General features: G+C 48.1%; 1 protein-coding gene across 1 annotated transcript; it reads left to right on the top strand.

The window, feature by feature from the left end:
* The first annotated feature begins 7,019 nt into the window (after nucleotides 1-7,019).
* MAGEB17 (MAGE family member B17) lies at nucleotides 7,020-10,401 on the top strand. Its single transcript, XM_028092573.2, is given in 3 exon segments — nucleotides 7,020-7,108; nucleotides 8,913-9,645; nucleotides 9,648-10,401. Coding segments are annotated over 2 exon segments (1,032 nt in total). The 5' UTR covers nucleotides 7,020-7,108; nucleotides 8,913-8,969; the 3' UTR covers nucleotides 10,004-10,401.
* The last annotated feature ends 370 nt before the right edge of the window (nucleotides 10,402-10,771 follow it).

Below are 10,771 nucleotides of genomic sequence, written 5' to 3'. Positions count from 1 at the left end.
TTTTACAGTATATATTTAACTTTTGAATAAGTAAGCTTTTCTCATGATCCAAAATTGAAAGCATAAAAAAGGTATTCAGGGAAAAGTCACGAGGCTACCTCACAGTTCCCAGCAGCCATCATCACTCCCCGCCATGAGTGACCATTGTTGCTACGTTGTTTTATGTGTATGCTACTGGACACTTCTTATGCACTTGCCAGTAAATACAAATGTGTGTTTTCCTGCAGCCCACCACCATTTTACAGAAATGGCAGCATATTATATGCATTGTTTTGCCCGCTATTTGCTTCACTACATACCATATCTTGGAGATCTTTCCATATCATTATACAAAATTCTTCCTCATTCTTTCTTATATCTGCATAGCATTTACTTATTCAATCGCCCTTTGATGAACATTTAGGTTGTTTCCAGTATTTTGCTATGATGAACCGTGTTGCAATGAATATATAATCCCACACATGAGCAAGTGTTGCTGTAGGAAAACATCTTAAATGTGGAATTGCAGAAATAAAGACCATATACTTTTATAATTTGACAGCTATTCCAAATTGCTCTCTTTAGGGCTTAAATACCAAAGTTTGAGAACCTCTGTTTTCTGGGATAATCCTAGTCATCAGAGAGCAGGAAAGCCCGAAAGAAATAACACAATTGGTTGCAAATGGGGGCTGTCGATGTTCCTTACACGCCAGGTGAGAAGAGCATGCCTATCAGATATAGTGAACAGATTCCTTGAGGGGCACACTGACAGCCATGCCAAGGAGGCCCCAGAGTGCAGAGCTGTATATAACCACGACCACAGGGTCATCTTGGGAGAAGGCTCTCTGGATGTATCACCCACCGGTTAAATCGTAAACACTGTCTGAAAGTGTCAATGTTTTAAATAGCTAAAAGTGGTGATTCATGATTGTGCCTAAAGTAGACCCTGCATCTCTAGTTTTCCTGGATTAGATGGGAAGATGAGCAGACAAAAATCTTTGAGACACCCAGGGTATAAAAATCCAATTGACATTTAAGGTTGGTCCATGTTAATTGCTGAGAGAAAGCCCAGGTGAATTTTCTTAGCAGAAACTCTAAACTCTGTGTAAGCATGCTGCCTACTCTTGTATCATTGAGAATTTAATATTCCCTTTAAAGTCTTGGATTATTGAAGTTGGAAGATACCCCAGAGAATGCTCAGACATAACCTCACATCTCACAAATGAGGAAGTTAAAGAAAGTGTCATGATTTGGGTTTCCACTTGGTCATCAGGCTTTAGAAAAATGAAAACAATTAGCTTGGAGATGACATGGGTGAGGAGAGGTTCATCAGGCCCTTCCGCTAGAGGGAAGGTAAATCTATGTATGGTCATCTGCTAACACATCAGGCAGAGAACCTTCCTGGTCACTCGGCTCAACATTGATAAACTTTGGCTTCTACTACGAGATATCAGATAACATCAAGAAAATGACACAAAGGCAGGCATCTTGTCCCTTGAATATGGACTGAACTGTGTTCAATATTATAAAAATGAATTTTTAAGAGCACATTCCCCCCTGCTTCCCAGAACTGAGATCAGGGAAGTCAAGCATTTTGCTCCAGGTCACTTGTCAACTATGACATCTACCCAGTAGGTTTCCCAGTGTCCCTTCCCACCTTCTGTGACAGCCCAGCACTCCTCAGTGCCTCTCAGAGGGACTGGACTAGCTCTGACTCCCCAGTGTGCTGTTTGCTAGAACAGTCTATGTTCGTGGGTCCACTTTTTTTTTTTTTTAGATTTTTATTTATTTATTTGACAGAGAGAAACACAGCGAGAGAGGGAACACAAGCAGAGGGAGTGGGAGAAGGAGAAGCAGGCTCCCCGCTGAGCAGGGAGCCCAACGCAGGGCTCGATCCCAGGACCCTGGGATCATGACCTGAGCCGAAGGCAGACGCTTAACAACTGAGCCACCCAGGTGCCCCTTGTGGGTCCACTCTTGAGGAGTTTTCCAGGATATTGCTACTTAAAGTATGGTCTGTGGGGGCGCCTGGGTGGCTAAGTTAAACGTCTGCCTTCGGCTCAGGTCATGATCCCAGGGTTCTGGGATGGAGTCCCGTGTTGGGCTCCCTGCTCAGCGGGGATCCTGCTTCGCAGGGAACCTGCTTCTCCCTCTCCCTCTGCCTGCCACTCCACCTGCTTGTGCTCTCTCTCTCTTTCTCTATCAAATAAATAAATAAAATCTTAAAATAAATAAAGTATGGTCTGTGGACTGGCAGTGTTAACATCACCTGGTTAAAAATGCAGGCTCTTGGTACACGTGGGTGGCTCAGTGGGTTAAGCATTGGACTCTTGACTTCGGCTCAGGTCATGATCTCAGACTTGTAAGATGGAGCTCCACATTGGCCTCCGTGCTCAGTGCAGAGTCTGCTTGAGATTCTCAGTCTCTCTCTCTCTCCATCTGCCCCAACCCCGCAAGTGCTCTCTCTCTCTCTCTCAAATAAATAAATAAATAAAATCTTTTAAAGAAATGCAAGCTCTTGGGCCCGACCTCAGACCTTCTGCATTAGAATTTTAACTTTTAATTTTAACTTTTAATTTTAACTTTTAATTAAATTTAATTTAATTTAATTAGATCCGCAAGTGAATCCTATGCATATTCAATTTGTGACCACTGACAGAGGACATCATTTACTGTGAAGAAATCCGTAGTGGGCTTGATACTTTTGCTACGCCATCTGGTGGTGTCGCACCAGCCTTCTGGCTTGAGAGCCTTGGAATCTCTTTCCTCATGTGGCCTGTTTACCACCTTAGTCATTTGGACCAAACTCTGTCCATACAGATTGGCCAAATCCCCCAGTCCTATCCCTGCTCCCCAGGGACTGGGAGTATATCTAGGCCTTTCAGGTCTAGAGTCATCTTAGAACTCATCACACAGTCGATTATTTATTTTTCCTTTCTTGTGGTCTATTAATGAGGTCAACTAACAGTGGCAGTTGTCTGTTGTACTCAAGTCATTCCTTGCCCAGAAAGACTAATTTTACCTGATAGTAACTAATGGGACATGTCATGCTTCCCAAATTCCCATGAGAAACTTTTGTCCAAAAAAAAAACAAAAAACAAACCCACAAAACTGTCATACTATATGGTGGCTAACCAAACATAAAAAATAAAATAAAAGATTGATTAAAAAAATTGTATCTGCTTATTGCTCAGTGATTTTTTTCAAAGAACTAAAAACTATCACCCATTTACCCACCCCAAAGAAGGTCCTCAGTTTCTGATTAGATGCTGTTGTTCCAATTTTATTTAAGAAGAGGTTGTTAAAAGCTCCAGTGTACCTACCCTCTCAGAAGCAGAATCGAGATTGCAGGCAAAACCTTGTTTGCTGTCCCTTTAGAGCAGGAGGGTGTGGTTCTGTTTGGACAAATACAAAAGGAAAACATCTCACAAGCGAAGGGTGAAAACCTGTTAGGTCCTACCTGAATGTTGGGAAGGGAGCAAAGGGCCATCAACCCCCGTACTGGTCTCTAGCTCCCATGGTGTCTTAAAAGTTTCTGCCTTGTTGCACATTTTAAGAGAACATAGAAAAGAAGTCACTCCAAATTGTGCAGATGCCTAATAATAAAAGCCAGTCCCACTTAGACGCTAACTGGTTATTTATATTCAAAACTAAAATCGCTCTCTCTCAATATCGTTCACCTCTTGTTGTGTCCCCTTTGCCTTCTAATGGTTGTCAAAATTCTCCCATCCATCTAAACTCAAAACCTGCTTAAGATTCTCTCTCCCTCTCCCTCTGCCCCTTCCCTCACTCTCCTGCTTTCTCTTAAAAAAAAAAAAAAAAAAAATCCTGATGCCCAGGCCCTGCCCCAGAACAACTGAGTCAGAATCTCTGGGAGGGGAGAACCAGGCATGCCTATTCGAAGTTCCCCGAGTGATTGCAATGAGCAGACAAGGTTAAAGACCATCTCACCTGAGATGTCCTCTTACAACTCAGCTGGCCTGAATCCAACCCATTCCTCAAAGCTCAGCTCCAGGGTTCTGTCCCTGTGAAGCCTTCCTGCTCTCCTGTGCTCAAACAGCCCTTTCTGCACGGGCCCTAGCTTATATCATAAACTGTCTTGAATTCTATTTACTTGTGTGAATGCTGGTCTCTCCCACTAGATCAGGGAGTGACAAACATTCTCTGTAAAGGACCAGGTAGTAAATATTTTAGGCCTTGTGAGATCCACAGTGTCTGTCAAGACTACTCAACCCTCTTGTTGTAGCATAAAATCAGCCATAGATAACATGTAAATGAATGAACATGGCTGTGTTTTAACAAATCTGTATTTGAAAAACCTGATGGTGGGCTAGATTTGGCTTGAGAGCTGTAGTTGCTGACCCCCCAGCATAAGACTAATATAGCACCTTAGGGGCAAGAATCGTTCAGTCTCTCTCTCCCATTCTCTCTGTCTCTCCCTCCCTCCCTCTCCAGCCGTAGTGTCTAACACAGTGCCTGAATCAGTGACAGAAATCCACAAAACTCCCTTCTTGGGGGTCTATGTGGTCATTCTCTCACAACCGAGCCTAGAGCATGGGTAAGGCAAAGTAAAGCAGAAGGAGTCAAAGTTTGTCAATTCTGCCTTTTAGGCAAATATTAACATTTACCTTACTTATCATTCCCAACAAAGCTGTCAAGCAGTCTCCATTTGCAGTGCACAGAGTCACTCATCAACCGTGAAAATGCGCTCCTGTGCCAGGACTAACTTTCCACTTCCCTTCTACCATGCTATAGGCTGGTGAGCATCTTGAGATTTGTAAGGTGCAAGCATCTGAACAGAGATCAGTGTTTGTAAGAGGTAGCTGTCCAATTTGCAAACCCAAACTGTAGGAAAGCAGCCTGATTAGCATCACCAACTAATGCTGACATAATTCACCATTACTGAAAAACTATGCCCACTCCAGACATCAGTGAAAGGAACCAGGGCTCCCTGGCCTATAACCACAGACAGGTGAGCCTTCGACGGCCCCTTAATGTACATCACTGTAGGTGGTCACACTTGTTTTAAGGTGTCTTAGCCCGTTTGGGCTAAGACAAAAATACCATTGACTGGGTAGCTTATAAGCAACAACAATCTATTTCACCCAGTTCTGAAGGCTGGGAAGTCCAAGGTCAAGGTGCCAGCAGATTTGGTGTTTGGTGAGAGCCCACGTCCTAGTTCAGAGATGGCTCCTTCTTGCTTGTCTCAGATAGTGGAAGGGCTAAGAGATCTTTCTCAGGGTGCTTTCGCGAGAGCACTGATCGCATTCACGAGGACTCCACCCTCACAACCTAATCACGTCCTGAAGGCCCCACCTCCTAATACCATCACCCTGGGGGCTAAAATGATAGCACATGAATTTGGGGGAGACACATTCAGTCCACGGTATAGGGGCTCATTTTAATAAGGAAATATGCCTTGTATCTCCTAATTCACGTTTCTTCTCCCTACTCTAAAATGTATCTCAGGCAGTAAGAAGAAAGGCTCTGTGCAAACTGCTGGATTGGAACACACTACCAGAGCAGTAAGAATATTAAAATAAATGAAGAGTATGAATAAAGAAAAAAAGAGCTAATATTTGGCAATCACATGATCATCTACAAATGCAATATCACATCACCTCTAAAGAGCAGGGGCTCAAAAATCTGAGGCTCTGCCCCTTCTCTGTAGAAAGTTAATAGAGCTGAAGTTACATAAGAGGCTACGTCTGGCTGGTGAGAGCACACCACCTGTCCTAGGCCTCTTGTCTTAAGCTACAGCTTCCTCAGGTCTCATAATTCTGGGGCAAGGAACTACTTTCTGCAAAATTTACAGCTGGGAAACTGCTCAAGAGTTTGAAGGAATGTGGCATTTCCCAGGAAGCCTTTAATCAAGGAGACAGGAGCTGAAATGAGGATCCCTATGTACGAGGACTGGGGAGACCAACATTCCAGAACATAGACAACCCACAGAGACTGGCCTATGGCTGCCTGAAGACCTATAGGGTCCCAGGTAGGCCTGTGCAACTAAGTATCCCAATTATCCTACAGGACTATCAGGAACATGAGACCCTTGGTCTAAGGAGGGCGACCTCAGGTCAGTAAAGGGAGGAATGTGAGCCTCTAATAGGCTTCAAGGGGAGGACCCAGCCAGAATAGTGGGGTCCCATCGAGTCCTGCCCTGGCTGTCGGTCATGGGAAGTCTGGACCTGGCTAACCCTAACTTCTAATTCTGTAGTCCCAGGAGATAAGGGTCTTGATCTGAGGGGGACAGCCCCAGGTTTTCTGAGAGTGGAGTCCCAGGATTAGCCAGGTGTCAAGGTAGCGAAATTTAGGGAGGATGCGGGAATTACCCACACTCTAGCGGAGGAGACACCACAGAGCATCCCCGCCCGCCCCCGCCCCCCACAACCTGGGAGGCCCAGGTTGAGGCAGAGTTGTCAGGCTGAGGAGCCCCCTCATTTCTGCCTACAGGGCCTCAGAAAGAGGAAGACCTTAATCTAGTGAGATTGGGCCACAATCCTGCAGAGCGAGGAGACCCAAGAACTACCAAGAGCTAAGGCGAGGACCTAGTGATAAGCGATAATTCCCGCCAGCAGAGAGGATCACACGTCCCCGGCGCCCTTTTCTTCGGCGTAGGAGGCCGACCGCTCAGCTCAGAAGCTCCTCATTCGTGCCTGGAGCTCTCAGTCTGGGAGGCCCTGGGAGAAAGGCAGCAGAGCCAGTGACGCCGAGGGAGGAGTTCTGGCCCTAACTGGAGCTCAGGTGAGGACCCTGAATACTAAAGAGAGGACCTGTCCCCAAAAGAGGAGGGTGCCCAGAGCCCCGGCCCTGCTGCACAGGCCCAGGAGTCTGTAGCAACGGTAGCCAGATGTGGTGCACTCCGACTTTCCCTTCTAGGGACTCAGGGACGGTGTGAGATTAGGGGACTCAAGCGGGTAGAGGGAGGAGTCCCCAGCTCGGATTGATACCACTGGGTTGCTGTAGAACCGCCCCTGCCGACAGCCCTCCCACACCCCCTAGCGGCCTTGGCCGGATGTGGCTTACTCTGACTTCCGCCTTGAAAGTTCTGGAAGGTGAGGAACTTAGCCTGACAGACGCAACCTCGAGTTAGTGGAGAGGGAAATTTCAGGACTGCTCAGGTATCAAGGTAAGGGCATTGAATGTGGACTGAAGCAACCACTCTGCCCAGCACCAAGGAAGCCCCACGAAGAACTGCCCTAGCCTCAGCACTGGGAGCCCTGGCACAATTATTTGGTTTGTCTGTGGAGCGCACCACGGAGGGGAGGGCCTAGGTCTAAGTGGGGTGGCCACAGTTCTGTTACAGGAAGAATCATGGGTCCTAACTGGAGTTCTGGTGGGACCCTGAGTGCTAATGAGGGGACCTTTCCCTCAAAACGGGGGAGGGGCCAGTCGCAACTAGGAGCCGCAGGTTGGGACAGACAGATGCAGTGCGTCTGCGCTTCCTGTCTAGCGACTGAGGAACGTTAAGGACTCGAGTGCGAAGCTGATAGACCCAGATCAGCAGATGGAGTCGTCCCAGGCTTTGATGTGTATCAGTGGGGTCCCAAACAGTCCTGCCCCTGCTGTCAGCCCTCGGAGGCCCCATACAGCCTCGGATATACCGAGGCTCACCCTGACTTCCACCTTGGGGAACTCGGAAGGGGAGGACCTTGGTCTGAAGGGCAGGAACTCTAGTAAGTGGAAGGTGGAGTTCTAGGACTGGTCTGGTATGAAGGTGGAGATTCTGAAGATGGACTGACACAAACACCCAGTGCCCTTGCCCCCCAGCTCTGGGAGGTCCCAGCAGAGCCATGGTGTGACCTGCTTGAAATGTCCCAGGGAGAGAAGGGCCTCGTCTAAGGAAGTGGCCCCAGTTCTGCAGCAGCAGGAGACCAACGCCCTGGTAGGATTCCAGACTAAGGACCCTGAGTGCTAATGGGAGGACCTCCCCCGAAAAGGGAGGGCAGACCAGAACACTACCCATGCTCTCAGCTCCAGGAGGACTGAGGCAGGTGGATCCAGATGTGGTGTGACCCAACTTCCCCTCCAGTGACTCAGGGAAGGGCAGACCTTGATCTGAGCCTGGTTCACTCAGTTCAGTAGAATGAGGAGTCAGAAGTCTGACACTGAGCCAAGGTCAGAACTCTGGGTGAGGACTGAGCTAATGACCCAATAGAGAGCTGTGGGATCCCATAGAATCCTCACCCTGTTCTCAGCTTCTGTAGGCCCCAAGCAGCCTTGGCAGGATGTGGATCACTCTGAACTTCCAACTCTGAGGTCCCATTTAAGTAAAGACCTTGGTGGAAAAGGCATGGGCTCAGGTCCCTGAAGGGAGAGTCCCAGGACTGGTCAGGTGTCAAGGTGAGGATACTGAGGGAGGAAATGGGGACTAGTCAACCCCCCAATGGAGAGGGTTGCACCAAGCCTCACCCCTGGGAGGCCCAGGGCAGAACTGACAGATTCAGGTGCCCCCTGACTTCAATTTGCAGGGTTTCAGTAAATGAGGGCCTTGGTTTAAGGACTGGTTGCCCCAGTTTAGCAGAGACAGGAGTCCCAGGCCCTGTGGGGAGTGAAGGTAAAAATCCTGTGGGAGCAATGAGAGAAACCATTCCAGAACAGAGGAGGCCACGGAAAGTCTTCCCTGGGGTGTCAGCCTGGAAAGCCACAGGCAGAGCTGTTTGGGTGAGAGGACTCATTTCTTAGGAGGCAGGGGAGCAGGATCAGAGGAGAACAGAGAAGCGAGGGTCCTGGTCCCAGCCAGGGCTGGCAGGCTGCAGCCTAAAGCATGCTCTGACTTCCTCCACCAGGGCCTCAGGAGACTGACTGAGAGAACAGAAGCCCTATGGGGTCCTACAGCGGTGCCCTCAAGGACACCTACATGGGGCATTTTTAAAGCCACAGTGACATCTCTCTGCTGAAGGGACTCACACCCTTTTATCCTCCTCCTCCAGGGGCCCGCGTCAGGTGCCCTCCTGTCACACTCGTGCCTGCTGTCCCTAACCACTGTCATGCCTCATGGTCGGAAGAGTAAGCTCCGTGCCCGGGAGAGACGCCGCCGGGCCCGAGGTGAGAGCCAGGGTCTTGGGGCAGCTCAGGCCACTGCAGCAGTGGAAGAAGAGGTCCCCTCTTCCCCCTTGCCTGTCTGTGAGGGTGCGCTCCTGAGCTCCCCTGCAACAGGCCCTCCCCAAAAGTCTCAGGGGGCCCGATCCACCAGCAGTCCTGATGCAACCATTTCAGGCTCAAGTTCTGATGAAGGTGCCAAGAGCCAAGAGGAGGAAAGCCCAAGTCCCTGCCAGGCCCCGCCTTCCCCTGAGAGCTCTCACACAGATGCTCTGATCAGGAAGGCGGGCACGTTGGTGCATTTTCTGCTGTACAAGTATAAAATGAAGGAGCCCATTACAGAGGCAGAAATGCTGAAGGTGATCAACAAAAAGTACAAGGAGCAATTCCCTGAGATCCTCAGGAGAACCACTGACCACTTGGAGCTGGTCTTTGGCCTTGAGCTGAAGGAAGTTGACCCCAGCAGTCACTCTTATGCCTTTGTTAGCAAAGTGGGCCTTCCCACCGAAGGGCATCTGAGTGACAGCATGGACTTCCCCAAGAACGGGCTCCTGATGCCTCTCCTGGGTGTGATCTTCATGAATGGCAACCGGGCCACTGAGGAGGAGATGTGGGAATTCCTGAATTCGTTGGGGTCTATGCTGGGAGGAGGCATCTCATTTTTGGGGAGCCCAGGAAGCTCATCACCAAAGATTTGGTGCAGGAAAAGTACCTGGAGTACCGCCAGGTGGCCGACAGTGATCCTCCTCGCTACGAGTTCCTGTGGGGCCCAAGAGCCCACGCTGAAATCAGCAAGATGCAAGTCCTGGAGTTTTTGGCCAAAGTCAGCAATACTGTCCCCAGTGCCTTCCAGGGCCGGTATGAAGAGGCTTTGAGAGATGAGGAAGAGCGAGCCCAGGCGAGAGTTGCAAACCAGGCTGCCACTGGTGCCCCGGCCAGTGCCTGCTCCAAGGCCACATCCAGCAGCCCCCCTCAGCCCTAGTGAAGTCGAGGACGGGGTCTTCACCTTGCCTTTGGAAAGGGCTGTCAACCTCCTAAAGTAATGTGGAGTCAGGTGGGGCTGGAGAGAGCAGAATATCCCTCTTCTTTGTGTTCTTGTTACTCATAAATAACATACAGATTTACCTCTTTTTTTCTTATCTTTCCAATGTGTTCTTTTTAAAAAGGTTTACTGAAATTCAGAATCTAAGCTTATGAATAACATGGCTCACATACTTATTGCTAGTTATCAAATTTGAGAGTAATGGTTTTGTATTTTGTAAGACAAACTGAAAATCCTTGCATCTTTTATTGTGAGCCAGTACAAGAAAAACATAGCCCTGGAATAGGGATTTTCATTAAAATGTAAGAGAACTGCACTGTGAAAATGTTGAGATAACAAGATAGTGAAAAAAAATAGAAAAGTAAAAAGTTTTTACTTTCCTTGGTTTTTCTTATTTATTTTGCTCTTTCTTTGGGTAGAATTAAAAGATATATACCTAGATTTGCTTAGCTTTTCAAGAATGTGGGAGAAAATAAATGGTCATGAATTAGAACTCTTGTTCACCATCTCTTTTGTTCACCAAACGTGAATCAAGCATCTGCTCTTTGGAAGGCTTCATGCTAGTTTTAGGATGTGTACACAAAGAAGACCCAACCCCTGCCAATAACATTTCAGAGTCCAAGAGAAGCTATCAGATAAGGAACGTGGTGAGATACACTCCTCATCCTGAAGGGCAGTAAACAGAAGGCAGAAGGAGGGAGGAGCTTC

Source organism: Eumetopias jubatus, unplaced genomic scaffold (assembly GCF_037043125.1).
Source record: "Eumetopias jubatus isolate StellerSeaLion01/CBP00866 unplaced genomic scaffold, mEumJub1_p1.0 scaffold_11, whole genome shotgun sequence".
Lineage (NCBI taxonomy): Eukaryota > Metazoa > Chordata > Mammalia > Carnivora > Otariidae > Eumetopias > Eumetopias jubatus.
This window is presented reverse-complemented; position numbering and strand designations above follow the sequence as displayed.